At 39.4% G+C, this 27,509-nt stretch overlaps 2 protein-coding genes across 2 annotated transcripts in view; one reads left to right on the top strand and one right to left on the bottom strand.

Annotated features, from left to right (window-relative positions):
* The window catches only part of ACSBG1 (acyl-CoA synthetase bubblegum family member 1), a 28,771-nt gene extending 14,953 nt beyond the window's left edge, over positions 1-13,818 (top strand). The window contains exons 7-14 of the mRNA XM_062584040.1: positions 2,518-2,667; positions 4,963-5,139; positions 5,873-6,054; positions 6,665-6,895; positions 7,490-7,707; positions 11,277-11,416; positions 12,332-12,578; positions 13,228-13,818. Of these exons, the coding sequence (XP_062440024.1) occupies positions 2,518-2,667; positions 4,963-5,139; positions 5,873-6,054; positions 6,665-6,895; positions 7,490-7,707; positions 11,277-11,416; positions 12,332-12,578; positions 13,228-13,304 (1,422 nt within the window). The 3' untranslated portion in view covers positions 13,305-13,818. The remainder of the gene's footprint in view (positions 1-2,517; positions 2,668-4,962; positions 5,140-5,872; positions 6,055-6,664; positions 6,896-7,489; positions 7,708-11,276; positions 11,417-12,331; positions 12,579-13,227) is intronic.
* Positions 13,819-14,441: 623 nt separating this feature from the next.
* Positions 14,442-27,118, bottom strand: IDH3A (isocitrate dehydrogenase (NAD(+)) 3 catalytic subunit alpha). The gene is made up of 11 exons (XM_062583618.1): positions 27,006-27,118; positions 25,567-25,629; positions 23,720-23,803; positions 22,240-22,354; positions 21,437-21,624; positions 21,055-21,188; positions 20,055-20,157; positions 19,912-19,976; positions 18,240-18,324; positions 17,578-17,730; positions 14,442-16,109 (listed from the first exon to the last, which is right to left on the bottom strand). The coding sequence occupies exons 1-11, from the start codon at positions 27,030-27,032 to the stop codon at positions 16,026-16,028; spliced, it is 1,101 nt and encodes a 366-aa protein (XP_062439602.1). The 5' UTR covers positions 27,033-27,118; the 3' UTR covers positions 14,442-16,025.
* Between the last annotated feature and the right edge of the window lie 391 nt (positions 27,119-27,509).

Here is a 27,509-nt window from a genome sequence, read left to right as displayed (position 1 = left end):
GGCAGGCAACAGGTAAAGAGAAATAACTACTGATGCATAAAGAACAGGATGTTTTGTTAGTGTATGCGGGATCTTTGTACCACATGGTAATTAATAAAGTAGAATATGGGACAAATTCAGGATCAGGAATCTTTTAGTGGTTTAAGTCCACCCTTTAATTTTAAAATTAGGACTTTAGGCAGAACAAATTTTCAGAACAAGTATTTTTTGAGTTTCTTTTTGAGGCATAATTGAAGATAGTTATGTATCATGAGTACCAAAATCACCATTTTATTTAAGTAACATACAAATTATCAGTGGGACTTCCAGGCTGAATAAACTTCAACTGAGGAAAAAAAATAAATAAATGAAGAGTGAACAATGTAGAAATACTTTAAAAATATTTTCAGCTTTGATTATCTGATGTGTTACTAGGTACACAAGTAAAAAAAAATTAGCATTTTTTTTAAGCATGTCTTTTCTTGGGATTTCGTAAGTGGTTTATTGTTTACAGTAAACAGTAACTGTTACAGTACTGTGCCTGTTGAAGAATAGTATGCTTTACATGTCAATACAGTAAAATGAAAATTGTAATAGCGAGACGATCTTACTATACATACTTCTTAGTATAAGGTGTAAGTGCTAGCAATTAATTCCAGATCAACATTCAGTCACTGAAACCTAAGTGCCTGAGAACTTCAGAAGAGAGGGTGATGCAAGGTAAATATTTTATTGTGTTGTTGGAAACATGTTTGGAAACACCCTGCTGAATGACAGATCAGACACATTTTCTCCATGGAGAAGGGAAGTTGTGAGAGTGTCCGATAGTTGCCATAGTTTATATTGTCTAAAGGAAGAATCAGATCGAGTCACCAAAGGCAGTGATGATTGTTCATTAGCGTCCATGTAAAACAAACCACACAAAACACCAGGCATATGATAAAAGTTTTGTGTTGCCAGTTAACAGCTGAAATACGATTGACTGGTAATGAGCAATTGCTGCAGTAGGGACAGAGCCCTAGTTCTCTGCCCAGTGCATGTTTCTAGCGGGCGAATGTAAAGTCAGTAGTGGGTGTGACAGTTTGTGCCTTTCACACTCTGTGGAATGGAAACATCATCTGTTGCAGGTGCTGTTCAAGTAAACAAAGCCTAGGCAACAGATGCACAGTGATTAATGCATTCTGCTATGAGAAGAGAGTGGGGTTGGGAGTATAGGAGGAACTGGTAAGTCATATAGAAACACTTACATACGGTGCAGCTCCACTTTCCAACAGCCAGTGACACTGATGCAGCTACAGTCTGTGGGAAGGGGCAGGATGTGACAAATCCAAATCCTTTGCCCGCTATGGAGATATGCTCTGTACGCTCCCTCTTTCCAAAGATGTGGTTTGGTAGAAGAAAATATAAACCTGATTATCAGTGATTAAAAGACTCTTTGGAGAGCCTTGCCCTAAAAATGGGAGCCTGGTGCTACAGAGACTAAACACACTGGCAGTGGCAGAAACAGGTCTGAAGGAAAGAATTAATTCCTCCTCAGGCACAGGCTCTCATTTTACCTCTGCTGTTTCTTACATCATGCCGCTTTACCACTCTGTGTCCTAGATATATCTCCAAAAAAATGTGGAAAATGGTGGTGCTGCCTCTCATAGTTCTGTAGCACAATATGAATCATCTGATTTTAGTTGGGATACTGACTCTATGGCTATTGACTTTCTTTGATTTAAAAAGTTATACTCTACCTTCAATTAACTGTGATGGGTAACAGTAACAGACATTAAATCAATGGGATTTAATGGCACATTTAGCACCATACTAGGTGTGTGCAATAGATGTATCTGGGAGCAACTAATAAAACGTAGTGGATCAGACTCAGCATTCTTCTGGGGCTAATTTGCACTGCACAAAAGGCTGGCGTCAGAAAAGGTTTAGCTTGTTCCAGAGTGAGGCAAATTTGAATGAAAGTTGTGACCAGCATCATACATTCTGTTTGCTATTAAATAGCAGAGAATTTGGGCTGTTGTTCACACGTCGCACAAGATGATGATGCTTTTGTGCAGAAGCTTTCATCCACACACTTTAAATATATAGTGGATAGGAAATTGTACATGAAGTGTCACAAACATTTTTATTTTAAAAAATGTATATCCAGACTCCTCTAAATAACAATCAAAATCATTCTAACAATGTGAGATAGGAGTAGAATTTTAGCCTGTGGAACATGTCCATAGTATCCACCTTGAATAAGAACTAGTATTATTGTTGTCTTCATAGACACCAAAAAGACTCGTGGCAGCATAATTTTGCGTACTCTATATGCAATTCACATAGAGTGACTTGCACATAAAACTCTACATTAGGCTTATCATATTCCTTACACAGGCGAGATGTTGTTGACCTGAGGGGGCAGCTTGTGTTGGAAAAATGTTCAGAGCAAGACCCTACTTAACTTTCCTGCCATTTTCTAGACCAATGGGATACTGTATCTTTCCCACATGTAAAGAGTCATCTGTTACCTTGTATTTCTGTTACATGTTCCAGATGGAAGAATTTCTGGAGTTGGGAAATGACATAACTGATGCTACTTTGGATGATATCATTAACTCCCAAAAGCCAAATCAGTGCTGTGTGCTAATATACACATCTGGAACAACTGGGAAGCCAAAAGGAGCCATGCTGAGTCATGATAATGTATGTACTTGACATTCTCCCTTTATAATAGAAATAGCAAAGCATGAGGATATTTATTCCTGTGTTTTGAAATGGCCGATACATCCTAGAGCCTTAAAATGCTTTGTCATACACTATTCGTGTTGCAAAAACAAAAGAAATATTCAAAATGCAGTCAACTATTTCTGATAATGTGAAAGTGCATCACAAGATTGAATATCATTTATGTTATGAACATGTTTTGTGATTCACTGGCTTGTTTGTGAGATGAAATATATAAATTCTATAAATTGACATAGGTGGCCTCATTAGGTCATCTTAAACAAACAAAAGATAAAATCATGTGCATCAGCCAGCTACGATCAAAACAACCTGATACTGACAGCTTTTGTAAATTCTATTAAAATTGTCCATTTAACTTTATCATTGTTATGTTCCTAGGCTTTGATTTCTACCTCTGTCACCAAAGGATAATAAAACTTTCAGGCATCTCGTAGTCCTGACACTCAGAGTAGCGCAAGCTGTATTGCTATGAACAGAAAACTTCCCGTTGGTAGAGGAAGGTGAAGTCAGTTGGAAATTGGACTTTCCATGGAGGTCTACTAGTAAAAATAGTTGATTTTTAAGTGGCTGAGCAGGAGTGGGAAGTGATACAGAGCCTTTCTGAACATTCAGACAGTCTGTGAAAGGGCTAGTCTTAGGTTGTGGTCTATTACTGACGTGCACACTGTGATGAGTAATTTGCACAAATGTAGGGCTGAGCACAGTGGCAGCTGGAAGCAGGACATAGTGGACTTGATAGACTTAAAGACTGATCTGACATTGCAAATCCTATGCTCTTCCATCTCAAAGGAGTCTGGTGTCATTTCCATGTTAGCTGCCGAACTATTCCTGGCTACTGATCACACACAGGCTATTTTTATGTTGAGCAGCAGTGGAAAACATGCCTTGCCTCTAACTGTGCTTCTGCCTTCTTTAGTCAAAAGATGTTTCCCTCTGTCCATGTTCAAAACCAGTGCTGGGTCAGTCATTGATGCACCCACTCCGATTTGCGGAGAACCTGCCTGCATGTTGCAAGGTTTTGGAGGCTAAGCAATCGAAACAGCCGCATTTCAAAGATACCCTGTTCTGCCTACTCTGTTTCGTTCTCCCATAGGTGCTTTTCAGGTGCTGCCAGCTAACACACATCTGAGACTCCACATTGGAGCGGCCTTTCCTGACAATGGATTGCTCTTAAAATCCTCCTTTGAAAATCTTTTTCCCTAGGCTAAATGGGCTCTCCCGTTAACATAATATGCTGCAATAGCAGGCATTACACATTATTTGTATCCACTCCGTGCATCTTGAACAATAGTCTGTGTTCTGCACTACTCAGTTTAGATTATAGACTCCTCTGAGAAAGAACTGTTTCCTTTTTCTCTGTGCACCTAGATTTTTTTTCTCATAAAATCACATATCTATCTGAGTCCTCCATATGTTACGTTCTGATAATGAAGATACACATATTTAGCATCCTGCAACAGCATTTTCTGGGATTAAGTGAGAAATATGTAGCAAGAAAAGGGGATTACAAACTTACCTCAAAGGAAACATCATCCGATTTCACTGAAAAGTCAGACAGCAAATCTTTAGCATTATTCATGTGTGGAGCTCCTCTCATAGAAGGAGGGTTTCATTCACTACTCATGAGCTACCACCATTAATCTCGTGGTGACTTTCAGAAGAGCAGGATGTGGTTGCTACTCTTCGTCATTTGTTTTCAGTCATGTGGCAGTCGATAAAAGAAAATGAGCCTGTTGTTGATGCTAAACTCCCTGAGAGCTTGTGTTTTTTTTTTTTTCTATTTTACTTTTCTTTTTAAGTAAATGTACAGACATAGAGCTAATGAAAAGTATCATCTTGATGGTAGTCATGCATAGTAGGAGTGCTGCAAAATAGGAGGTTGATGAATCTTTTCCTTATCTATCTAGCCCATGGCTGCCCTGCTAGATTGTTGCCTTTGTTAGTGTGCCAGGTTTATGGGGCACTAGGGAGTGGGGAGTTTTGTAGTGTTTATAGGCCAGTCAGGCCGAGGAAAGAGTGCATTTTCTTAAATTATCTATAAATCTCTGTTGCTGCTAGATTAATTTGTCTTGCTTTTAAGCAAGAGGCGCTAGAGAAATGGCAGCCTGGAGTACATGCTTGTGATGTCCTCAGCAATTTCTGTAAGCACAGTTCTTCATGGTTACGTTGTCATAGCTGGTCTGGCTGCTTAGTTGGTGTGAAAAGGGAAAAATATCCAACATGTTTTATTTTATTTATTTATTTTTTTAATAGATAACTTGGACATCAGCACATTGCAGCAGAGCAGGAGGTATGCAACCTGCAGAGGTCCAACAGGAGTCTATAGTCAGTTATCTCCCACTCAGCCATATAGCTGCACAGATATATGACCTGTGGACAGGAATCAAGTGGGGAGAGCAAGTTTACTTTGCTGAGCCGGATGCTTTAAAGGTATCTGCCACACATTGCACCCAATTAAGTTTGTACTTTTTTCCTCTGAAAAAATATCCTAAAGATAGATTATAGTCTTTAAAGTCATGCAGAGGATGAAGGTTGAAAACCTGTTATTGTAAGAATTATGGAAAACTAAATCCCATTAGATACATGCTCTACTTCTCTAGATTCCATTTGCTTCTGTTTTTGGAACTGTGTTTAGAAAGCTGGTCCCTCTCTACTGTCATGGTCTCTAAATTGCTATTAAAGGAGAGTACTGGAAACTGGAATCTTACCAGCCTCCTCATAAAGCTGAAAAATGACTTCTACAACCATGCTCCAGTGGATCTCAGTTCCAGTATCTTCCATAATTAAACAGCTAATTTCAAATTTGTATTCACAATATTCTGAATGTAGGTGTAAAATATATAGTCCAGATCTGCTTCTATTAAGACAGAAAAGAATGCCTCTAACGCAAAAGAAGTATAAGCAGATTTTGGAGACAGGGAGGCAGAAGGAACTATGCCATCTGTGGTTTTTTCTTCTCATATGCATACTCCCCCCAGTGTGTCAAGGCTAGCACGTTAGTTCAGCTGTCTGATTGAAACAGGTATCTAGTTCAGCAGACCTTGTTTATATCTCACATGTTTGGTGATGGTCTACATTCAAGTATTGCAAGGTGCAAACTATAACATCAAACCTCTTAACACCAGCATGGACTTTTTACTATAATTTGATATGATTTTAACAGGGCAGCTTGATCAGCACACTAAAAGAAGTGCAGCCAACGTCTCATATGGGAGTTCCCCGAGTATGGGAGAAAATCATGGAGAAATTAAAGGATACTTCTGCTCAGTTGGGATTTATGAAGAAGAAAATGCTTTCATGGGCTATGTCAGTAAGCTTAGAGAGAAACTTAAACTGCTCAAGCAGGTGTGTATTAAAATGAACAAGATCTCAATCATGCTGAAAGTAACTATATTCTTGTATTAAGCTCTCTAACATCAGAGAAAGACTCTCTGATAAATGGGTAAAATTTGGCCTGGCAACACAGCAAATACAATGGAAGGAGAATGTAGTTATCAAACACAGGCTGCTCTTAAACCCAGATGTCTGTTAAAGATCCCCTTCCACCCTTCTTGAGACTGTATATGGGATTTCAAAAGATACCATGCACTGGTATTCGTTTGCTTGTCTGACCTTTCAGCTTCTCAGACAGGTTGTGCAAATCTCAAGCTTTCGTGATATTCATTCTTGAAGGAACATATTTAACTGATAAAGAATCAGGAATACAAAAGCTGTGTCTTGCACAATACGTTTTTATTATATTCTTTCTGAATTTGCAACATTCAAACAGCTCAAGTGTCTGGAGTTCGTTTGCAATTGTGGAAAGACTTCATTCCTATTGATGTAACTTACGTCAACACCCCAAAACAAATGGCAAATATATCTCTAAAGGAAACTTGCGTCTGATTTTGTTTTGGAAATTTAAAATTTTATTCTGACTTGACTTTTCTTCCTTTTGTGTGTTTTGTATTTGCAGTGATTTAAAGCTGTTTTGGACAAGGTTAGCAGACTACTTGGTGCTTGCAAAAATCCGCAATGCGCTGGGTTTTTCTTGCTGTCAGAAGCACTTTTGTGGTGCTGCTCCTCTCAATGCAGAAACACTGAATTTCTTCTTGGGTCTGAACATCACCTTGTATGAGGCCTATGGGATGAGTGAGACCACAGGCCCACACTGCCTATCTGGGCCATATATTTATAGGCAGCACAGGTAATTTAATGTTTTTTTACACAGGATATTTCATATCTGCAGAGAAGAATATTTACTGAGTTCGGTAAAGATCTTACTACTTTATTTTCTCTCAATGCCTTACCACTCTGTAGTGATTTCGGGAGGCAAAATAACCTTCAGGTCAGAAGCTGGACACATTGCTGCCATAGCATGCTAAGCCGAATTAAGGGCGCTCAAAGAGGTCTACAGCGCTATGTGCAGCTACACTCACTAAATCTGACATATATTCGGGCCTTTGGCACAGGATGGGATAACTTTCAAATGTGAGACCGCAAACAAATAAAAAAACAAAAATTCATGTCTCAAGATAGAGGAAGAAAAAACCCAGGAAACACAGAACAAGATAGACAGCCAAAAAGTGCCCAGAGATTCTAACACATTTACCTTAGTAAGATAATTTCTGTAGCTTTCAAACAGTTACAGCAGGGTCTTATTTACAGTCACTTATGTTTTGGTAGGCTCAGAGATTTAGTATTTTAGCCTTAAAACTGATGAGATGCTTGATAGTTCTGTGCTCCTTTTTTTTTTTTTTTTTTCTTTTTTTTTTTCTTTTTCCTCTCTGTTCCCTCATAGCTGTGGTAAACCAGTACCTGGTTGTAAAGTAAAATTGGTGAATGAAGATACAGAAGGCAATGGAGAAATCTGTTTCTGGGGAAGGACTGTTTTCATGGGTTATTTAAATATGGAAGATAAAACAAAAGAAGCCTTTGATGAAGATGGATGGCTGCATTCTGGAGATTTAGGAAAACTAGACAAAGATGGCTTCCTCTATGTCACTGGAAGAATTAAAGGTATTAAGCAATCTTTACTCTATGTTTATGGTAACTCTTCAATACTGCTTAGTCGTATGTCAGGTGTGACCCATCTAATTAAGTGCATTTTGTCTAATGCCAGCAGCATTTAAATAATAAAAATAAACTTTCCTCTGAGGAAACCATGGCGTGACCTCTTCTCAGGAAGAAGTTTCCCTCTAGTTTTTAATAAGTAGAATTAATTTAATTCCTACAGTGAGGCTTTTCATCTCCCCTCCAAACCTTTATTCATTATTAACAGCAATCGGTAGTGTAAAATAATAATACAGGAGTAATACGCCTTCTGGAATTTTAGTGAGCCATAAAACTGTCCAGTATCCCTTTGAATCTTACTAAACTGTCTTAATTACACATTAATTAAACATTAAAATGTTTAGACAATAATTAAAGACAATCCTTTCATTATATAGAAGCTATTCCTATAGGTCAGAGCTGGGTTCCTCTGATGCCTTTAGGAGATGTGTTTGCAGAGACCGGTACTGAAATTTGAGAGCAGAAGGGGTAAGTTAAAGCTAGAACAATATAGCTGGGTGTTATTATAGTAGGTAGCTTAAAGTTTGGAGGCCTGTGGCTAGTGGCGTCCCCCAGGGCTCAGTACTGGGTCCCATCCTGTTCAACTTCTTCATCAGCGACCTGGGTGAAGGGGCAGAGTGCCTCCTCAGCAAGTTTGCAGATGATACAAAACTTGAAGGAGTGGCTGTTACCCCAGAGGGCTGTGCTGCCATTCAGAGAGACCGGGACAGACCACAGGAGGGAACCTCATGAAGTTCAATGAAGGCAAGTGCAGAGTCCTGCATGTAGGGAGGAATAACCCCACGCACCAGTACAGGCTGGGGACTGGCCTGCTGGAAAGCAGCTCTGCAGAGAAGGACCTGTGAGTGCTGGTGGACAGTAAGCTGACCATGAGCCAGCAATGTGCCCTTGTGGCCAGGAAGGCCAATGGTCTCCTGGGGTGCATTAGGAAGAGTGTTGCCAGCAGGTGGAGGGAGGTGATCCTGCCCCTCTACTCAGCCCTGGTGAGGCCACATGTGGAGTACTGTGTCCAGTGTGGTGCTCCCCAGGACAAGAGGGACATGGAGCTACTGGAGACGGTCCATCGAAGGGCTACGAAGATGATTAAGGGACTGGAGCATCTCTCCTGTGAGGAAAGGCTGTGAGAGCTGAGACTGTTCAGCCTGGAGGAGAGAAGACTGGGGATCAGGGGAGGGATCTTATCAATATGTCTGAGTGTCTGAACGGAGGGTTTAAAGAGGATGTGGCCAGACTCTTTTCAGTGGTGCCCAGCAATAGGACAAGAGGCAACAGGCACAAACTGAAACATAGGAAGTTCCATCTGGAACATAAGGAAAAACTTCTTTACTGTGATGGGGGCGAGCACTGGAGAGGTTGCCCAGAGAGGCTGTGGAGTCTCCTTCTCTGGAGATACTCAAAACCTGCCTGGATGCAGCCCTGTCTAACGTGCTCTGTGTGACCCTGCTTGAGAAAGGGGGATGGACTAGATGATCTCCAGAGGTCCCTTCCAACCTCAACCATTCTGTGATTCTGAAAGTTTCACCCAAATAAGACTGGTCACTTGCTTACCTGGAAGCTCTTTTTCAAGGTATGTATTCAGAGAGTGAGATATGTTGCAGCTGAGATGTTACGTGAAGATTTAAAAATTGAGTAACTGTCATCTTACATGAATCACTAGGGAGAGAACATGGATGAGTGAATTTGTCACAGGACAACATAATGTTCTGTCAAGCATCAGGACTTCGGTAGATACTATTAATAGCCTGCATCAAATACAGCTATCTTGGTTTTAATTTGCTTTCTTGTCTGATTCATTTTTCTTTAGTGTCATGGTTGGCAACTCCTAGTCTCATTCTGTCCTAGCATTTGTGTTGTACTCACATCTTCACTGATTGCTGAACTAATAAGAATTACTCCAAATTACAGGATAGGTAGACCATCTGGGATAAAATAATGATCAGTCCAGTTTCATTCAAGTTTTAAATCCAAGTCCAAGTAGGGTAAAATCTAGTAGAAGATGGTTAAAAAAAAAAAAAAAAAAAAAAAAAAAAAGCTCATCTAGTGACTGAAACAGGACTTCTTTCTTTGGTTCTTTGAGTCTTAGATTTCTAGGGCTCACTTTATTAAGCATGAAACAGTAGAAGTTGCTCATTGGTAGGTGAGATTGAGAAGAGCTGCAAAGTACAAAGGTGTAGCTAGAGAAATCCCTACAGAGGATATTTGTAGAGGTATGGAAAAAGTTGTTACAAGAGTACACAGGTCTTGGTCAGCTGGGAAAAAACTGACATTTCAGACAAAGTGTGGTGGAGCTTGATAGAAGACCTGGCTAGATTAAGACAGAGGGGAAACTAAAGGGAAAAACAAACCTCTTTAAGTTTGGGCGCACGCCTGACTTTACTGGGTGTACTGTATCTATGGTTTGACCTGAGTCTCATTCTAGAAGGAGAACCCGTGCTTTCTCAGCGTGTGTGGGGGATTGACCAGGGAGAGAACTAGCTTACAGATGTGAGATCGATGCTGATTTCGTACCAGAAGGTTGAGTATAGGTTGGTTGTTGTATGTATTCGTAGCCGCAGTGGAGCAGTAGAGCCCAAACATGTGCGCTGTATTCTCATGATTACCTTTGATCCCATCACTGAAAGGGGATCACGTACCAGCCTGAGCCTTGATGTATGAAACTGGCTATGTTATTACCGAAAGACTGGAACACCATTTGTCTGCGTTGTTTGCTGAAGCATATTACTTCTGGAAATTTGAGAAGTTGCTAATTTATTTAAAGGAAACAGTTGAAACTTATTTAGAAGGTAGTATTAAAATGTGCAATAACTTCAATGAATTTATGTATTATACTTCACAACGGATGCATTCAAAAAAACTGCACATTCCTTTATTGATAAAGTACCACTACCTTTGGTTAAAAACCTCAAAAATACTGAGAGTCCAGTTTGCCGTTATATTCTGTTCATGTCAGAAATAGGGCAGGAACCACCCCCCCTTGCTTCCTCCCTTAGGTGGTGATTTCTCCCTCCTCACACTCCTCTCTGCCTTCTTTCCATGCTGCGTGCGTGAGCCTTCCTGCAGTAGTGATCTGTGTTTGTCTGACCCCTCTTGGTGGCTTTACGAATTAATCATGGTAGGCACCAGCTTGCTTTCAGGTGAGTTAGCAACACCAGGGTGGGGAGTGAATCCTGCGCTGATTTGGAGGAGCTCACCGCTCACGGAAAACACCCAGATTATATAACAGTGCCTTGAGACATAACTGAGCTGCTGCTGGACTATGTAAAGGTGATCTGGAGGTTATTGTAATGGAATTTGTGTTGTGTACACATAGGAGCAAATGTGCTATGCATTGGGAGTGCACGTACTCAAGAAATACTAGTGTTGTTGTTTTTAAGAGAATAATAACTTAATGGGCTTTGTTCCTGCTGATAGCTACTGATTTCTGCATATGAGAATAAGAAAACTGGATCCATACAGGCATTAACCTGTTCTTCTGAATTTACTTGAATTCAACTAATAGCCTTTTTTATGCCTAGATTTAATTATTACAGCGGGAGGTGAAAACGTGCCTCCAATTCCAATTGAAGATGCTGTCAAAAAAGAACTTCCAATTGTTAGTAATGCCATGGTGATTGGAGATAAAAAGAAGTTTTTGTCAATGTTGCTGACCCTAAAGGTACACCATTTTATTGTTGATTTCAGCAGAATTATATAGCTGCAGCTAACAAAATCAGAAAGGTTTTGAACTGTTAGTAAAAAGACAGAAAAGTAGATAGGAGGACGTTAGTTACAGGAAAAAAAACTGTGTAGGAAGTACAGCCTAAGGTTGTCTAATCTTCAAAAGGTTAGAAATCCTGCTAAGCTGCTCACATTTATTGCTGTTTCTCTTATACATGTAACGAGACCTACTTTTTATTTAAATGTGAATTTTTATTAAGAATGTTGGAACAACGACATGTCTCTATGAGAGAGCACAAGAGAAGCTGTTGTAACTACAAAAACATTTATTGGCTCTTCCTGTCTGTATCTACTAAAGTGAAGAAGAGAGGTCATTTACACAAAAATAGATTTTCTAATGGAAATGTTTTTCTACATTTTTTTTTTTTATATATATAGCACTGGAAGGATGGCTGTAGAACAAGATAATTAATAGCTTTGCTATGATGTGTGTTTCAATTCCATTTAAAATTTCAATTTTAAAAGCCTGTCTTTAAAAATGCTTCTGACTTAAATTGTTTACATTACACCAGAGTTGAATATTGTGCTAAATATACTCCTATAACTATGGAATAACTTGGGAATACGGTAGAAATTCAAGGTCTATAAAAGACTTTTTAGCCTAATTCATGAACATGTCTTAAATGTGTTCATGTCACTTGCATGTAAACCAAAATATTTGCATTAGGTAGCCAAGTGGAAAAAAAACAAAGTGCTGTCGTGTAGATGCTTCTGCTTTTCAAGGTTTACAGTATGCTCAGATGCTGAAGCTGAGCCTTCCGGATTCTTACTAATTAGGGAAGACCTGATCAGGGAAACTTGTTCCACCATGTGAGAGAGATCATTTGATTAGTCAGTTCATTTCATATTTTAGAGTGTCCTGGATCCAGATACGTCTGATCCTACTGACATCCTTACTGAGCAAGCTAGAGACTTCTGCCAGAAGACTGGCAGCAAAGCCACTACGGTGTCAGAGATTGTAGCTACGAGAGACCGGGCTATCTACCAGGCCATTCAGGAAGGAATCGACAAAGTCAACATGAATGCAACTAATAAAGTTCATTGTATTCAAAAATGGATAGTCCTGCCAAGAGATTTTTCCATTTCTGGAGGAGAACTAGGTAAGATTTGCTGATTTATTTTGAGGTATACATGCAGTGCTGAGCTAAACCGCACTGTGGGTTTCACCACTGGAGTGAAAGGAGAGAAGTTATGCAGTATGTGTTACCGACTGCAGAAACATGAGATTTCTCTGTATCTATGAAAGTAAAAATCTGTGTTCATCTACATGAACACAAGCTATAATTAAATTTTAGATTGCATTGAGCAATTAAGTAACCAGTTCTGGTCAACTCTTTATGCGTTACAGTTTTAATAACTTCCAGCAACAATACTGAAAAATGATCATTAAACAGTAGTGAAACACAAAGCCTGGTAAGACAGCCCCAAGCAGAACACGTTACTTTATCAGCGCCTATTAAACAATTTCCAGCTCATTCAAATCTTCCCCCAAAGTCATCCTTTTAATTATTTTTAATGACAGTGGAAGTAGTCAGTCACCACCTTGTTTTAGCTGCAGTTGCCTGCTCACATTTATGTGGAGACAACCTTTTGTCTCACACTTGCTTCTCACTTTCAGCAGATGCTTACACTTAGAGAGTAACAGACATACTATACTGAAGAGCCTGTTGGGAAGAACATCATGAGCCAAAACACAATGTGTAGGAATTTTTGTTCTAATTTCTGCTATTGTGACTAACTTCTTTTAAGGTCCAACAATGAAGTTAAAACGGCTCACTGTGCTTGAGAAATACAAAGATGAAGTAGACTCCTTCTATGAAGAGTAAGAAGCATTTCTTCCAAGCATTAAATAGATCTATGAGCTAAAGAAAGTATTTTCTAATCAGTAGCATTAAGGAAGATTTGTGCTGTTTTGCAGTCTATTGAACTGATGCACTTGAGAACTGCTGTTAATTTTGTTATTCCCCTGATATTCCCCCGATTGATAGTTTATACTCTGCTACAGAAGTATCTATTCAGACTATTTTCTAATACTGATTTTCCTTTAGGTCCTAAATGGAGAAAGTTAAACATCTTAATTAGTTGTGTTAAGTGGGTATAACTAATTCATTCATCTGGACTGAAATAGAAGGAAAATGATTACACTAATTGTTGTTGTTGTTGCTCTGCAAAAGGCTGCCTGTACTCATGTTGTATTTTGGTAGATCAGTAGTTAACAGCACTGTTCACTAAAAATGCTATTGCACAGTGATAAAGCTGATTATTAAAAGATCTGCAGGCCTATTTCCCCCTCCCCGAAGTGTATATTTTTGTTCTCTTAACATAAAATTTAAGAGCCTAAAAACACTCCTCTTTCTGCTTTTACAGTGGCTAGACTTCAAAGACTTTTTGAATGCAGCAACTCATTTCTTAAATCCATGATGAAATAAACATTACTTTTTCCTCCAAAAAACATACAAATCAAGAAAGCTGAGAGGAATAGATCCCTAAAAGATACAAAGTAGAAAATACAGGAAGTCTTTCATAAAGTGTTATTTAAAACAGAAGCTTCTTTAAAAGTGTGTTTACACCTTCTGTTGTGTTTGAAAGCATCCAAGTTTACCACTGTGTCACAACTCTTATATTCCAATATTCACATTGTAGTAAGTCTGACAAATGTGAGCTGCTTTTCCTCTTTATCTAAAATTTTAATTAATCATGTGATAGTATGTGAAGGGCATACTTGATAAAAAGCTATCTAAAGAGTCTGCTGTTAGTAAGTGATCTTTGGCAGGGTTGTAGTGGCTGACACAAGCAGTCTACAACCACTATTCTCGACCGAAACAAAACCAAAAAACCCGATACTTTCTGTGAAAGTTCCAACATGCAGCACTATACAACTTACACACTTAAAGCTTATTGCGATCAGCTCAAAGCATCAGAGAAAAACATCAGCCTAGGATTATAAAAACCAAAACGAGAACTAGGACTTTGAAAAGTCTTTTATTTTTTTCCATGTTGTGCGTTACAGTAACTCAGAAGTTCTTTAACTAGAATAAGCTAAAGGAAGCAGCAGCAAGAGTATATGCATTCAAATTCAGCTAAAATTCTGAGATCACTGTATCTTTTGAATCCCACAGAAGGAAATGTTACCCTATTGTCCAAGCACAGAGTGCACACACAAAAAAAGCTCTTTTCCCTTTCCTAACACATGTTGTTGAACTGTACACAAGGTTGGGATGCTTATGTTATAGAGTGACACTAGATGAAATTAAGTCGGGGGGATTTTACTTCTGCAACAACCAGCCTAAACAGTCTTAAAAGAAAGTAACTAAGTGGAGTAATGCGTATTAATGGAATTAAGCTCTAAGAAGCCATTTCTGGCAGTAGTGATAATCCTGTCCTATAGCTAGGAACTTTAAAATGTGCATTTTCTTGTAGGATGTACTAAGCGTATCTTAAGACATCCAGGTAAGAATAACACACGTTTCTATCTCCCATATATGAATAAAAAGGGGGGGGGGGGTTGCTTTTGCACTCATTAAGTCTCAGAGCCCCTGGAATAGGGATGAAAGGTACTTCTGGAACCTTGGCACTAGAGCCAAACCTTTGATCTCTCTCAATCCCTTTAGGTTTAGTCCATTATATTCAGAGTTTCTAGACTATACTTCTTAGCCAATACAGTAAGACACATTGAACAGACTGCATAAAAGCAAAGTAGAATACAAAAAGCATTTCAGCTGAAGTCTGAATCCTGAATGAAGTATTTTGTATAGATTTGCAAAGTTAATGCTTTCCTCCTCACAATATATACCAGAAATAAATTTGTATAACTTACTCTTCATTAGGAGAACTCTGCTGTACATTAAAGTATGTTTCAGAGAGGAAAACTTAAAAGAATTATTTGGATAGTTAGCTTTGAAAGATAATTTTACTTCAACATTATTTCTCATCTATAGCTGGTTTCTAAGTCTCTAGAATTTTTCATTTCTTTATACCCTTGGAGAACAAAGTTGTATTCCATGGATCGCCAGAGCACTTAAAAGTATTTCTTCATTGCTTTTAACGCAAAATTGCTATTTAAATTATGTTATACCCGTTTCTTTTTGTAAAGATCATTTTGTGCTATTGTTAGGCTGAAAACCTATTTATCTTTTACATTTCAGTGAGACCAATAAACTAGGTTTTAAACATTAAGGTGCCTTTACAATTTACCAATTCTGTTATCGTTATATTTACACAGCTTTTCTTCCAGTAAAGTAAAAACCGTTTAATTGAAATGGAAAATGGTAGACAGTTACAATGACAATAAAATAATTCACTTGGACATAAAAAGTTCACCAGATAGAAACAAATAAATACAACAAAGCACTTAGAAAAGTCCACTGAAAGCAGGCACAAGCATCATTTGTAGCCTTTTGGGCCATATTTATTAATGGAGAGGCCCTAACTCAAAAGTTTAATCTCTGAAGAATACGCAAACTATATGCATATGGATATCAAGTTACATATAGTGTAGTTTGTATGATGTGTCCTTCAGGAGTTATTACAAGTAGTATGAGCAAAGTTTAGTCTGTGTCCCGTACTCTGCGGCAGATCTCCTCTGTGAATTCTGAACACTTCGCGTTACCTCCCAAGTCTTTTGTCAAGACCTGAAGGAAGAAACAACATTATTAAAGTTTTTAACATGGCTATTCCTAGAGAATAGCCTAGAGAATTTTATCTTTTACGTATAGGATATGGAAACTAAATAAAAGGACCACATCAAGTAGGAGTTTCTCTGCATCTCTTCCAGCTTTCATCAACAAGAACTGTGAAAACTACAGTATATAGAGAAAGTGACTATGAACATCAGGAGGTATGTTAGCACAGAGTGTTATTGATACTGGAATGATCATTTTTCCCCTTACAAGATACACGCACACATAAGAGTTCTTACATGGCATGGGGGAGGTAGGAAAAGGAGAGAGAAGTTACAAGCATATAAGGCAGTAAAGGGTTACTTTTTTAAGTTATTGTTTCAGCTGCATTTTGCTTTTTTATTTAAAAAGTTTCTCTTCATTTTGAAAACAGTCATATTTTAAGCAATTAGTAAACAAGTAACCATGTCACAAAACTTGCACTGTGTTATCTTCCATAGAATTACTGACCTGCAGGTGGAGGGTTTCATTTCCAGAGCAGTAAATGGGCACTTTACAGGAGTACCTCTTTATTCACTTGTAAGTTTAGATTTTGTTTTTTTAAACTGGCTGCTACACACAGTATGATAGCTGCAAACAGACCACTTATGAAATGATGACAGCTTTTCCTTTAAGCATGTTTGTTGCTTTGAATGATAAAGCAGCTTCTTATGCTCCTGCTCCAAATAATTCCACCAACATGGCTAACTGCTGATCCTCTTTAACAACAGTCTTCAGGATCTTTCCAACTATGTTTTCATAAGGTAGAACTCAAAGTGGATAAGTGAACTGATAACATTAGGACTACAAATTTACATCAAGACAACAAGCTTCAGGGCACAAGACAAAAAAAAAAAAAAAGTGTTGTTTTGACTTCAACTATTCTTTCATAGTCCCCCAAAAAGCCAAAACAGTTAGGAGAGAAAAAGAAAATAATTGACCTGAAAAATAGGAGCAGAAATATTACATTCAAGAGCGAGATGCTATAGAACAGATGGGAGATCAAGCCTGTTAAAGGCCAGTAAGCTTCCTTCACTTCACGGTCCAGATTTAAATATATAAACTTTTTATATATTGTAAACTTTACAAGTCGAATACTATGGTTTTCTAAACGTCTAATTCCCTTCCTGAACAACAGAGATCCAGTTCTAGCTTTTAGATTTAACAAACGCCGTAGATATGCGAGACAAGGGTAACTGAGACACAAGGAATTTTACAGAGTGTCCCTATTGCTGAGCTGGGCATGTCTGACACCACCACAGGTAATACAATTGTTATTATCCGAGAGAGCGGAATCTCATTCCTCCGCTCCTGTGGCACTGCCCATGATTCAGGCCAGCACAGCTGGGCATCTGCTGTCTTGTTTTGATGTTCTAAGTTAATTTTTGCTGTGACAGAATGATTCTAATTCATTGTATGTATTTGTATACCCCTGTATTACCTTTCCATCTTTAATTGTATCAAAGCAAGCTGTTTCAATTTTCGTGGCGTGTTTGTGCAGTCCCATATGACGCAACATCATTACGGCACTCAGAAGAAGAGCAGTTGGATTTGCCAGGTCCTTTCCTGCAATGTCTGGAGCAGTTCCATGAACCTAGAAATAAAAGTGAGCCTATCTATTATGAAGTCAATATGTTGATTGAAATACCTTACGCAATTTATTGCTTTAAGCCACTTGTCATGCACAGAACATATTAAAATGGGCTTTACTTCACTGCACAGGTAATAGAAAGGAGACAGAAAAGAGCAGAACAATTTGATGCAAAGGTATTAGAAAGAGGAACTAGTTCATCCTGATGTGCTTCAGTAGAAACAGGAATCAGACACCTAGTATCTCCCAGTTGTGGCTCTCAATCTATTTCACAGAGGGTGTTTGTTTTATGGAAAAAAGGGAAAAGCAGTCCACAGAAGCACATGAGAAAGCTACATGTAATATATAATATAATTACTCTCCCCAGGTAAAGTTTCAGCATCCACAGTAAAAAAAGGTTTTACGGAGAACTTAGTTAAGTGACAGTCATGTTATGGGTGGGGGACAAGTTTTAAACTCCAAAGTTGAGATAAAATAGTCTTTACTATTTTACCTCACATAAGAAGACTTACCGATTCAAAAATTGCGACTCCATTAGCACCAATATTTCCACTTGGTGTTACTCCAAGACCCCCAATCAATCCAGCACATAAGTCGCTGGGGAAAAAAAAGATCCACGTGCAATTGCCTCTCAGCAAGGTATTAAAATATTTCTGCACATTATTATATGCATTTCATTGCATCAATAATAAGGAGCTTATTTTTTCTAATGACCTATCAATCTAAGACCTTACCAGTCTTACACTGAGGAAAGAACAGGTACTCTAAACCACTTGTACTCCATTGGAACATTTCAAAGTTGTTAGTAGAACTACCAGGAGAAAAGAGAGCTTACTAAACTAAAAGGAAATCCTAGAAAGTTCTAGAATAAAGGTGACCAAACCAGGACAGATAAAGCATAACAACAGGTACTCAAAACTTTCAGAAGCCTCAAAAGCTAGCAAAAATTCTAACATAGTTCCCTATAACTATCCAAAAGTCTTACTTCTCCTGAAGATGCAACAGAACTACTTTTCATATGTAATGTCCTTCTGTAAACGTGCCAGAATTTTGCTGAGACATAAATTATAAATAGTATTAAAAATTACGATATATAACTTAAGGAGCATGTTCCAAGAGATACCAGAATAGTTATCCCCCTCTCTTTACTGAACAATCCAGGAGTCACAAGTATGCCATAAGTGGGTTTTCCTCACAAATTAACAAGGGGAAGGACAAACCCACTATGCCAACAGTCATCATACTGTACCCTCAAAGCTGAACACGCTAATAAACAAGGATCTTTCTTAAAACACTCATGTTCTATCATACCATTTTATTGCCTACACGTTAGTGTCTGACTCATGAGCAGAAAAACTTGGAACTATTTTAAATATAAGCTAAAACAGAATAATTAGCTATATTCATTTAGAGTCTGGGAGAGATTTTATCAGTCATCACTTAGCTTTTAATATAATTCTGATTCAGTCTATTTTCTCAATCTTTCCTTGGTCATACAAAGAAAAGTAATGTTTCATTATATGCAAGAACTCAATTTAGAGATAATTAAATATTACTTAGTAAAACTAAGTGAGTTTAACTGAGTTTAAACTCCGTAACATTTTACAGAATATAAAATACCTACTAATGGATGTTGCCTTCAAGACATCAAGTACTCCCAGTATTTAAGAAGAAAGTATTAAAATATTAGTGTTAATGAAGAAAAAACAAACAAAACAAGGCCAGGTAGGATATTAAGTGATCATACATTAGATTTTTCAATCAATCACTATGCAGAATCCTTTAACTGTATGACTTGTAGGGCTCTAAACATGATGATCCTACAGTCACCTTATACAATCTAAGATTAGAAAGTCTAATAATGGTGTCTAACTAAGTGCTCTTTATTACAATTTAAGCCATGAAATTATTCATGCATTTGGAGATGTTTCCCTTTCCCCTCCCTCCAACACCAAGAGATGTGAATAACATTCATAGTCCCCATCATCAGAAGCTTTCTGTAGTAAGCAGCACATTCTCATCATGTAGCTCCCCTCAGTGTAATAATGCCATCTTCCCATTTAGATTCCAATTTATAAAGATCTGAACTCTGGAGGCACTCAATCTGCATATAATCTGAACAACAGTCTTGAAACTTGACAGGTTTTTTACATACTGAGTTAGTTAAAACTGAACTTTTCATACCTGAGGATGTCACCATACAAATTTGGCATAACAAGCACATCAAATTGTGATGGATCTTGAACCATCTAGAAAGAAGTATAGTTTTATTAAGATTAAGAATTTAAGCTAAAAAATAACTGCAGTTAAAACTGGTAAATACTTACATTCAGACACACAGTATCCAGATACATTTCATTAAATTTAATATCTTTACAGTTTTCCGCTGCCTCCCGGCATTTTCTCAAAAAAAGCCCATCAGACATTCTCCTGCAATTTAATGAGAATATTACAGTTATTGAAAGTAAGCAATACTGAAGATAAAAACAACTGCATGCAACAGAGGATTAAATAAAAATACTAGAGCATAAAAACATAATTTGGAACCCCTTAATTAGTAATCCATTCTGTTAAATATAAATAGTATTTTTAATATGTTACAGTCAGAGAAGTTATACCTCTTAAATTCCTTTAAATGCCTTTAAATTCCTTTAAATGCCCTTAAATTCCTTTAAATAATAGGACACTACTCATTGGGAGTGTAACTACTCTATATCAGCAGCACTGGAAATGCTTTCTGCATGTGGTCTGCAGATTAGTATTTAGAAAGGCTCCCTTCTTTAACGTACTTCCTAGAAGACCTATGACAGTTACAGTCTCGAAATGAAGGACTGTTTCAGGCTTGCAGAAAACTACTTGACACACTGCCCCCCCTTTTAAATTCCCACCTAAAATGTTTTTGGATCAATAGCTTAACATATGCATACAGTAATTCTCAAAAACAATTTGTATTTATTTACTAAAGGCTTACTGAGTTAGTAAAGGTGGTGTCATACAATAGTACATGATATGATTCAGTTCACTACAAAGTGCTTTGGAAGATAATAGCCAATTTTATGCTTAGTTTTTAATTAATTTTCCTAGTTTAAGATTACTTTTAAAGTCAGGATTTAGGGAAGAAAGTCACAAGAATACAACACACTTAGTAATAAAAACATTAGTATACAATTACAGGCCTACTGATACCGCGTCAGTGTTCCTCATTTTACTTATGAAGTCTCCCACTAGCAGGAACAGAAGTTATACATTTGCAGAAGATTAATGAAGGAATTTACCACTAAAAATATATTACTGTTTGTTGTTTTCTCAAAAGAAGGGTCAACGTACATAATATTTGCCTTGTGCACAGCAGTAACATGACTTCTCTGATTATTTCTAGCGTACTCAAAAGCAAATTCTGCAATTCGCTTGCTTGCTTCTTCTGTGATTAGCTTGATACTTTGCACAACACCATCAACAATCTGAAAGAGAGTAGTTATATTGCTAGTAAAAGCGTAAGCTTAAAGTCAGTAGTATGAATGTTTGGGACAACAAAGCATCAGAATTCTGAGTTGGGTAGTCTCTACAAGGCATCTCACAATAAAATACCTTTTATTGCTAGAGGACTTAACAAAAAAAACCTCTTAGTGCTAGGCAACTTAAACAGGCAAAGTTATCATTGATGGAACACAGAAACTCTGCCGGAAACACAACATTTCCAGTAACATACCACATGCTCAATTCCACTGTATTCGCCTTCTGTGTTCTCTCGAATTGTGACAATGTTTACATCTGTGTATGGGGTTTTGTATCCTTCAATTGAGACACAGGGGCGGACATTCGCATAAAGGTCAAAGGTTTTGCGCAGAAGCAGATTCATTGATGGGTGCCCTGCAGCAATTGGGGTTTTTAAAGGCCCTAGAAGCAAAACAAAACCAACCAAATAACAAACAAAAAAAAAAAACAAAACCAAAAAACGAGAGAGAAGATAAGCCCCTCCGTAAATTTAGAGTTCAAACTACAGATACAATTCTGTGTACTCTTGGAAGAACTCTAAATTCCTACTGAACTGTTACGCTGAAATGCCATGGGAATTCTTTGTGCCATCAGGACTATGACAAACTGATATTACTCAACTGTTTAAATGCCTAATCCACGTGGAATAGGAGCTTTTACAGAAGGTTTCACTGGAAACTAGTAAAAGATTTGAAGCAAGATACTACTCATTGGAAGTATAATTATGGCATAACTACTGTATGGAAATGGAGCAGCACTGGAAATGCTTTCTGCATATGGTCCACAGGTTAGTATTTATTAAGGCTCCCTTCTTTAACATACTTCCTAAAAGACCAATGACAGTTATGATCTTGAAATGAAGGACTGTTTTAATGGATTAAATAAAGGACTATTTGACACACTGGTCCCTATAATTTAGCCATTTTATTGTGGTGGAGATGAAGGACTTTGGCTTTTAAATCAGACTCACAATACAAACAACAGTATTTAATGTCTTTATATTAACTCTTAAAATACCTTTTAATCCCATTTTGTTTTTATCCATGGATTCTTTGGCATCAGGAGGTATCATCCACTTTCCTCCTGGTCCTTGGATAGCTGTAACGTTCCTCTCTTCCCACTGAATAGGGGCCTAAACACATTTGTCATATGTTAACTTCAATATCCTGACTTTTGCTTCCAGTTTTTCTTCCCCTACACAAAAAGGTGCTTAAGGAATTTTACTTCATAAACATTTTTTCCTCTGGTGAGTAACTCCAAGCATGAGATATTTGAACTTGAAAAGAAACAAAACTTTTTAAAATGTTATTAAATAATTGAAAATGGAATAGTATGAGCAATATACCAGCATAAACCTGAATATCATAAGATGCTTCCCTAGGTATATCACATAAAGAGATATCATTAAAATTGCATATACACGCTACTTACTTCAGCCTATTATAGCTGTCAAGTTCATTGTATTTTCAAGAGACAAAATACACTTGAAAAGTGAATTCATTCAAAATTGACCATCCAAACTACCTATAAGACGGTACATAATACAGATAAATCTGTTATCTAATGAGCATCTGCAAGGGACCCACAATGCTTCCTGAATTTGCATTCAGCACAAGAATCTTCAGTTTGGAGACAGGCTGCCACCTGTTCCTTCATCAGGAAGGATCATATGGGAAAAGATACAAGGGCCTTTATAAGCAGAATCAATCCAAGCATAACATACTTGGATGAGCCTCCTTAAAATGAACTAATTTAATTAAGTTTTACAAATGTGCACTTGCATACAAACTTTGGTTTTACTCCTCCACGCCATTCATCTCCACAGCCAAACCATTCTAAGGCTTTATGCGTAATTAAAGAAAACGTCACCTTTTCCAAATCTAAGCTGGACAGTTGTAATAAATAGGAAACATGCTTTGATACCATTAATAATATGGAACAATTTAAAAAATTTCTTTCCTGAAGAGCTTTATTTTCTTCCTAGGAAACCTGGCAAGTTCTGATGAATTCCTCGTACCAGAGCAGTCCTTGGACATACCCAGTTTGCATATCACAGAAGTGAACGTGTTTGACAGCACAAGAGGCTAATTGCAGATAAGTTTCTAAGAATAAGCTAGTCCTTCCACACATGCTTTGATCTGCACTGCGAAATCACAATGGCTAAAAGAACATCTGTCTCTCAGTTGCTCAAGATTACTGCACGAACAAAATGACTTCACATGATACACTGAGTTCATATTTCCAAAAATTAAACATAGGATTTTCTCTCAACCATCCATTCCTCTGCCAGCTGTTTTAAATGCTGCCTTTATAACGCCATCCTATCTTCTATTTTCTGAAGCTTCAGACTTTCTCTGTTGCCAAATAGAAATCTTGATAGCTTAAACATGACTTGATAGCTTGAAAGGTAAGGGAAAAACACTGTTAATGCACCTAGTTATGGCTTGTTGTTGTAACTAAACTTACAACACTCACAGTAAGAAGAATATGCACTTACTTTGGCAGCATCAAAGATCTTCATGACAGCAGCAGAAATCTCAGGTCCTATGCCATCTCCTGGGATTAAAGTTACTGTTTGCACCTAGGTCAAAAAAAATGCAGTAGTACAACTAATGAATGGTGTGTCACATGTAGAAATCATTTTCATGTGCTGCAGGAACAAAGTAACTGCTAGAATAATAATAAAAAAAAAAGTTTCAGCTGCCAAAAATCACTGTACAGAATAGCAGTACTGGACAGAAGGAAGAATAACCAGCCCACTTCCCAAGGGAGGCTAAAAATGTCTTAAAAGAATTGTTTAAAAATCTGCCTACTATGAACTCATTTTCAAAACACAGGTTTAACCTCAAAGTCAGGTTCCCGCACAGTACTCCTTGAAATAACAGGCTTACTTCTTGGAAACTTGAGAGGTATCAGTATTATCTGGCTATAGATCTGTTACCCATGTATCTCCAATATTATCAACAAGCTCCAATGATACTGACTCATGTTAGAGAAGGTTAAATTTATGAAAATCTACATTCAGCTTAAAGTCTCAGGCTTATCTAAACTTCTCAGGTGACTTCCTAAAAATCTCAGACCCATTTTTAACAATGTCAAGTTATTCTTTCTCCATAATGCCTGCAGAATTTCCCAGTCTTTTATTATCCTCAAACAGATGAAAGACTGCACAGCCCAGGCTCATTAGGTAACAGGGTAAGAAACTACTCCACTTTGGTTTAAAAAAAAATGATGATTATTATGTTAATTCTATGCGCCCCTCTCTCTCTTTGTTTTGCCTAAAGACTTCCAACATTTCTGTAGGAGCTCTTTATTACCTACAAAACAGGCAGCTCAGAGCATTATTTACAAAGCCAAATGAGAATTAAAGAAATGTTTCCAAATTTCTCCATGCAAAGTATTCAGAATTTCAATGGATATTTTATGATGGATTTTTAACTAATTGGAGCCAGAGTTTCACTGTGCAAAGCAAAAGATGTGAAGCTTCAGATAAAAGAACTGAACTGAAAGCTCAACAGCAATGGTAAATACATAACTGATGCTTTCAAGATAGTTTTGTGTTGTCTTACACACCAGTTGCTTCGCAGCACAGCAGGACTATGTGGGAGCCAGAGGAGACGCACGTTAATGTGGTATAAACACATTCTAAATACGTTTGTACTGTGTAAGCCATGATCTACACTTCAGTGTCTCTTCTCCAGTAACTATTCTACCAGCTTCCAAATAAAAAACACTGTTTCTCCTCAAACTTAAGTCTGGCATAAGGGAGCATGCAGTGGTGGTGAGCCCTGCACCTGCCTGAGAAGTTTTCAAGGCCATCTTCAGTGAAAACAGGTATGTGGGCGCTTTAAGCACACGGCTAAAGGAAGTAAAACATCTACAAGAAAATACACAGTCATCAACTAAAACACATTAAAGAGGGCCTTGGAAAGGAAGATCTTTATATGCAAGGTATACTAAAAGCAGCAGTATTTAAAGTAAAACTAGTGCTTACAGGAAAGTCTGAAAAAAAATTAGAAGCTTCTCAACAATTCTTCTAACTTGCCCATTTCCAAATGAGTTTCAGAAGAACTGTCTTATGTCCAGATTTTGTAAAAAGTTTCCAAGCCACTTCTATGTTTTGCTACTGCCTGTCTTAGCTTATCACTGTCTATGTAATATGCAATTCCCAAAGACAGTAGTTAACCAATATGAATCCAGCATGGCATTAAGAGCATATATGCTCTGTTACTTAGGCCTTATTTTTTGAGAATGTAAAAATTAATGCAGTAATCTTAAAGTAAATTTCTGAGGTCCTTTCTTGAGAAACTTCTTAAAAGAAAAAAATGGTACTATTATACTCACAGCACTACCAAAACTTCTGGTCACCTGTTTTTGGTTTTTGAAAGCACCTAGCAACCGAGAAACCTGTAAGAAACATAAACAAAAAAAAGATTATTATTTTACTATACAAATGGATATTTAAAAGGGTATCAACATTTAACCAATTCTATGTTTTAAAAATCACTTTCATTTTGATTTTTAAACCTGTTTGAAACAAAATTTAGAGCAGAATAATTTGTGGTTTGTAAAGCTGCTCAGTAACATTCTTAGCCTGAGATACACCTGGGACAGCCAGTTTGGCGTGCACTATAATTTCTTATCTTGCCTGGGGATAAGGGGAAATTATTGCATAGCAATCTAAGTCCTGAGATAATACGTATTTAAAATAAGCTTGCAATAACTCTAGCTAGCTGAATAATGTGCTGAAACTTAAGACTCGTAAGAAACTAAGTGAGAAGTCAAACATGAAAATTTCATTAACGGCTGCGTGGACAGCATGTTTACACGTTTTAGGTAATCTTTTAAAGACTAGTTGGCGTTAGCGTGACTTCTGTTTCATCGAAATTGGTGAGAATTTTCTTCTTAAACCTTTTACATCTGTGAGTTTTGTCCGTTCACCTTCTGTGTGCCTGACCATTTAGAAAGAGTGGTTGAAGCGCACATGAAATAAAAATCAGTACCTACATAGTTCAGTCAATGAATTACCCTTTCTAACATCTGAATACGAACGTTCAGATTTGGCATAAAGCTGCAAAATGGAGCAGACACCTCAGCCGGAGCTCCGACCTAACAGAGCGCCAAGGGCGAGGCCTCCGCGCATCACCGCAGGGAACCGACTGCGGAGAAGCCGCAGCTCCCCGCCGCCGCCCTCTTCTCCCGAGGGCGTCCCGCCTCCACGGCGGGACACTCGACGATCTTCCAGCTACAGTCAGACTCCCGCCTCTTCCCCCCTGCCGCGCCCCGCGCCATCCGCACGCAGCTATCCCGGCTGGAGCCGAGCCGCCGCGGCGCGGGACCTGCGCCCGCACCGGCCGGGCGCGGCAAAGGGCACCAGCGAGCGGGCCGCCCGCGGCAGCGCGGAGGAGCGGCGGCGCCTGCTCGGCTGCCAGCCGCGGAGGCCCCGCGAGGCCAACAGGCCTCTCCGCGGCAGCCGCCGGAGCAGCCGCGGCGCGCCGGGCGCGGACCGGCCTCCCCGCCGCGCCGCGGGCTCGGGGCCGCGCCGCGCCCTTCCGCCGTGACCTTCGCCACCGCCATTTCCCCCCGCGCCCGGCCGAGGCGCCCGCGCGCCGCCGCCCCGCGGCCCGGGAAGGGCGGCACGACCTCCACAGCGCCGCCGGGGGCGGCGGGCCCGGGCGCCTCCGGCCGTTGGGGCTAACGGCCGCCGCGCTCCGCCACCGAGGCCAGGCGCGCGCGCCCGGCCCGAGGCGGCCGCGGGAGGCGGACTGTCCCCCCTCGCTTACCGTAGGCATCCACGCGGCCGCCGCCATGGCGCTGCCAGCCGCTGCGACGCGGGGAAACCGGAGCGCGCTCGCGACCGGAACCGGCGTCCACCCCGCCGCGCGCGCCGCAGGCCCCGCCCCGCGGCCGCTTAGGCCCCGCCCCCGAGGCGCCTTAGTCCCTCCCCGAAGCCCCTTGGGCCCCGCCCCAGGGCGAAGAGCCCGCGTGCCGCACCCCTCCCCCTCCCCCCCCCCCCCCCGACCGTTAGCCGCGGCCGTTAGCGGCGGCCGCGCGCTCGCTCCGCCGCCTCAGGCGCCGCGCTGAGGGGGGAGCGGGCAGCCTCCTTCCCCGGTCTCCGCTAAGGGCTAGCCTCCCCGCCCCGGGCCCGAGCAGCCCCCGCGGGTGTGCTGAGGGGCTGGCCGGGGTCAGCACGGTGCCGCCAGGAGGACGGAGGCAAGTCGGGAGCCCTGAACGTGGTGTCCGAGGTGGTATTTATCGTGACAGCCAAGTGATGGCAACCGAGAGCG

Source organism: Rhea pennata, chromosome 10, assembly GCF_028389875.1.
Source record: "Rhea pennata isolate bPtePen1 chromosome 10, bPtePen1.pri, whole genome shotgun sequence".
Classification (NCBI taxonomy): domain Eukaryota; kingdom Metazoa; phylum Chordata; class Aves; order Rheiformes; family Rheidae; genus Rhea; species Rhea pennata.
This window is presented reverse-complemented; position numbering and strand designations above follow the sequence as displayed.

What these genes read in the sequence shown, in the direction of transcription:
- IDH3A (XM_062583618.1), bottom strand. Translation starts at nt 27,032, where the DNA reads ATGGCGGCGGCCGCGTGGATGCCTACG. An exon ending in CGGCCGCGTGGATGCCTACG is followed by an intron (nt 25,630 to 27,005) that starts GTAAGCGAGGGG and finishes TGTTTCTTACAG; the next exon opens with GTTTCTCGGTTGCTAGGTGC. An exon ending in CCAGAAGTTTTGGTAGTGCT is followed by an intron (nt 23,804 to 25,566) that starts GTGAGTATAATA and finishes TTTTTGACCTAG; the next exon opens with GTGCAAACAGTAACTTTAAT.